The 2,170-nt window shown below is 59.4% G+C and overlaps 1 protein-coding gene across 1 annotated transcript in view; it reads right to left on the bottom strand.

The window, feature by feature from the left end:
- The window catches only part of TMLHE (trimethyllysine hydroxylase, epsilon), a gene marked incomplete at its 5' end in the record, with an annotated part of 8,618 nt that overhangs the window by 5,982 nt on the left and 466 nt on the right, over window positions 1-2,170 (bottom strand). Inside the window, 2 exons of the mRNA XM_010135054.1 lie at window positions 527-806; window positions 1,492-1,668. Of these exons, the coding sequence (XP_010133356.1) occupies window positions 527-806; window positions 1,492-1,668 (457 nt within the window). The remainder of the gene's footprint in view (window positions 1-526; window positions 807-1,491; window positions 1,669-2,170) is intronic.

Raw genomic sequence — 2,170 nt, 5'->3', positions numbered from 1 at the left:
ATTCTGCTGGGATCCGTTCATTTCCACCGTCAGTGACTGCCTGTTCTAGAACCCCCTGGCCCAAGGCAAGTTAAACTGTTTCTGCAGCTGGGGTAAAACCGGACAGCCCATCCCCGGCTCAGGCTCGCCAAGCCGCTGCAAGTTTCAGACCAGCGCAGACCAAACATTTCTCAGTGGTTTTCTTTAGTGAGAGCTACAAATTGTTTGTGATGTCCCGGGCTCCCAGGGCCAGGGCTGCCCTCCTAACCCTCAAGTCATAACAGGAAATGTCTCTCCTCCATAGCTCTGCTCTTCCCAGACAGGGCCCTTCCCTCAGTCCCACTGTCACAGAGGTCACCGTGCGCTCCCCAGCCCAGTGGCTCCGGGCTCTCCCCTGGAAGCAGCACAGGCCCCGCAGCACAACACTCCATCCCGGTTCAAGCAGAGCGGCCAGAGGCTGTAGATGACCCAAGCCCACCTTCCCAGACCAAAGGAGAACCCCAGTGCCCCCTCTCTGCAGTTGCCTTCCCCGGGCAGCCCCCGTTACCTGATCAAGCTGACCCTTTCCGCTAAAATCTCCGTGTCCTCTTTGGTGGGGGTGACGTTCTCCACGAAGGCAATCCCGTAGAGCAGGAAGTTCTGCAGGAACTCCTTCAGCCCCTCGTCTGTCTCCAGGAAGCTCCGGCAGTCGACGGATGGCACCTGGGCTTGCTGGTAGATTTCTGCGTTCCAGAGAATCCGCGGGTGCATGACCTGCTGCTTCTGCCCCTCGTAGCTGTTCTTCACCAGCCACTCCAGCCCATACCGTGTCACGTGCCCGTCCGGCCCTGCGACCAGGGAGAAGGGGCACGGTCACCCCCAACAGCCCGAGAGCCTGGTCATCACAGGACAGGCCTCCCCTGTTTAACTCTGCCTGGTGACAGACTCTCGGCACCCTGACACCACCCCAAATACTAAAACACCACCTGGTTAAGGCCACAAGTCCCAGAAGCATCATCATGGCTGCAACAACTCCACAGTCAGAGCTCAGTTTCAGCTCCAGGAGTTTGTTTTCTATGGACAGGACCCCTCGGAGGAGGAACGCACCGCAGACAGGCCCCTCAGTACAGGAAAGAGACAGCAAAAGGGAGAAAGGAGCTGGGAGGCGGAGGAGGATGGGCAGCAAACATGAATTGTGATCACAGGAAATCACCTCAAACAGGACAGGGACAAGAAAACCATTTCCTGACCGGTCTGTTCACTACCTGCATTGCTGCTGAATACCCAGACCCTGAGGAAACACACCCCCCCACCCACGAGGGGCTGGGGGCAGGAAAAATAGACGCTAATTTAAGCCTAACCTTGCTGCCCAGAAGAGCCGTGTTTAAAACCTGCTTACAGCTGAGCCTCTTCCCAAACCAGACTGAGAGAGGAGCTCCCAGCAAACCCGAGGGTGGGATCCACCCAGGAGGCCCCCTCCACGCAGGGTGGGCGGTCCCAGGGACAGGCAGGCACGGGCGCTGCGCTACTCACAGGTGAGGAAGAGGGTGGTCTCGTCCACTCGGACAGCCTTGGGTTTGATGGCCAGGTCCACGCTGGCCGTGTCCAAGCTGCGCTGGTTCGTCTTGGTGTTGTAGCAGGACGCGGAGCGGCAGTGGTCCCGCAGCCAGACGAAGTCGAAACGCATCAGGGTGTTGGCGTACCTGAGCTCTGCGGAGAAGGGCGGGCTCAGGGGAGGCACCGGGGCGAGAGAACACCGACTCAGGAAATGGAGCAACCCAGTGGTAGGCCCCAGCGCAGGAACACAGAGAAGAGGCAACCTAACAACCCCACCAACAGCCAAACACCACAGGCAGCATCAACGTCTTGCAGTGAAGCTCTGGTAGCCAGATAAAGCCTCTGCTCCTCGCTCCATCCCTGGGACTACCCAAAGCCCTTCAGAACCAGCAGGACCTTCCTGTGCTGGTCCTGCTCAGCCTGGACACCCAAGAGTCCGAGGGCGCTTTGCAGAGGGAAAACAGCAGTCACCTTCCTCGGGGCCACAGCTGAGCGATCCAAGAGACTCGGAGCACCGACATCTCAGCAGCCTCCGCAGCCATCCCCCTGGATGAGACACCCCCGAGCAACCCCGGGGGCCACGGGAAGACACGTGCCTCAGTGACCCAAGGGGTGAAGGTAACGGGCTGCTGCGCTGCGTCACGACAACACACAC

This window comes from Buceros rhinoceros, unplaced genomic scaffold, assembly GCF_000710305.1.
Source record: "Buceros rhinoceros silvestris isolate BGI_N320 unplaced genomic scaffold, ASM71030v1 scaffold15304, whole genome shotgun sequence".
Taxonomy (NCBI): domain Eukaryota; kingdom Metazoa; phylum Chordata; class Aves; order Bucerotiformes; family Bucerotidae; genus Buceros; species Buceros rhinoceros.
Note: the sequence above shows the minus strand (reverse complement) of the source record. Positions and strands in the feature narration are given on the sequence as shown.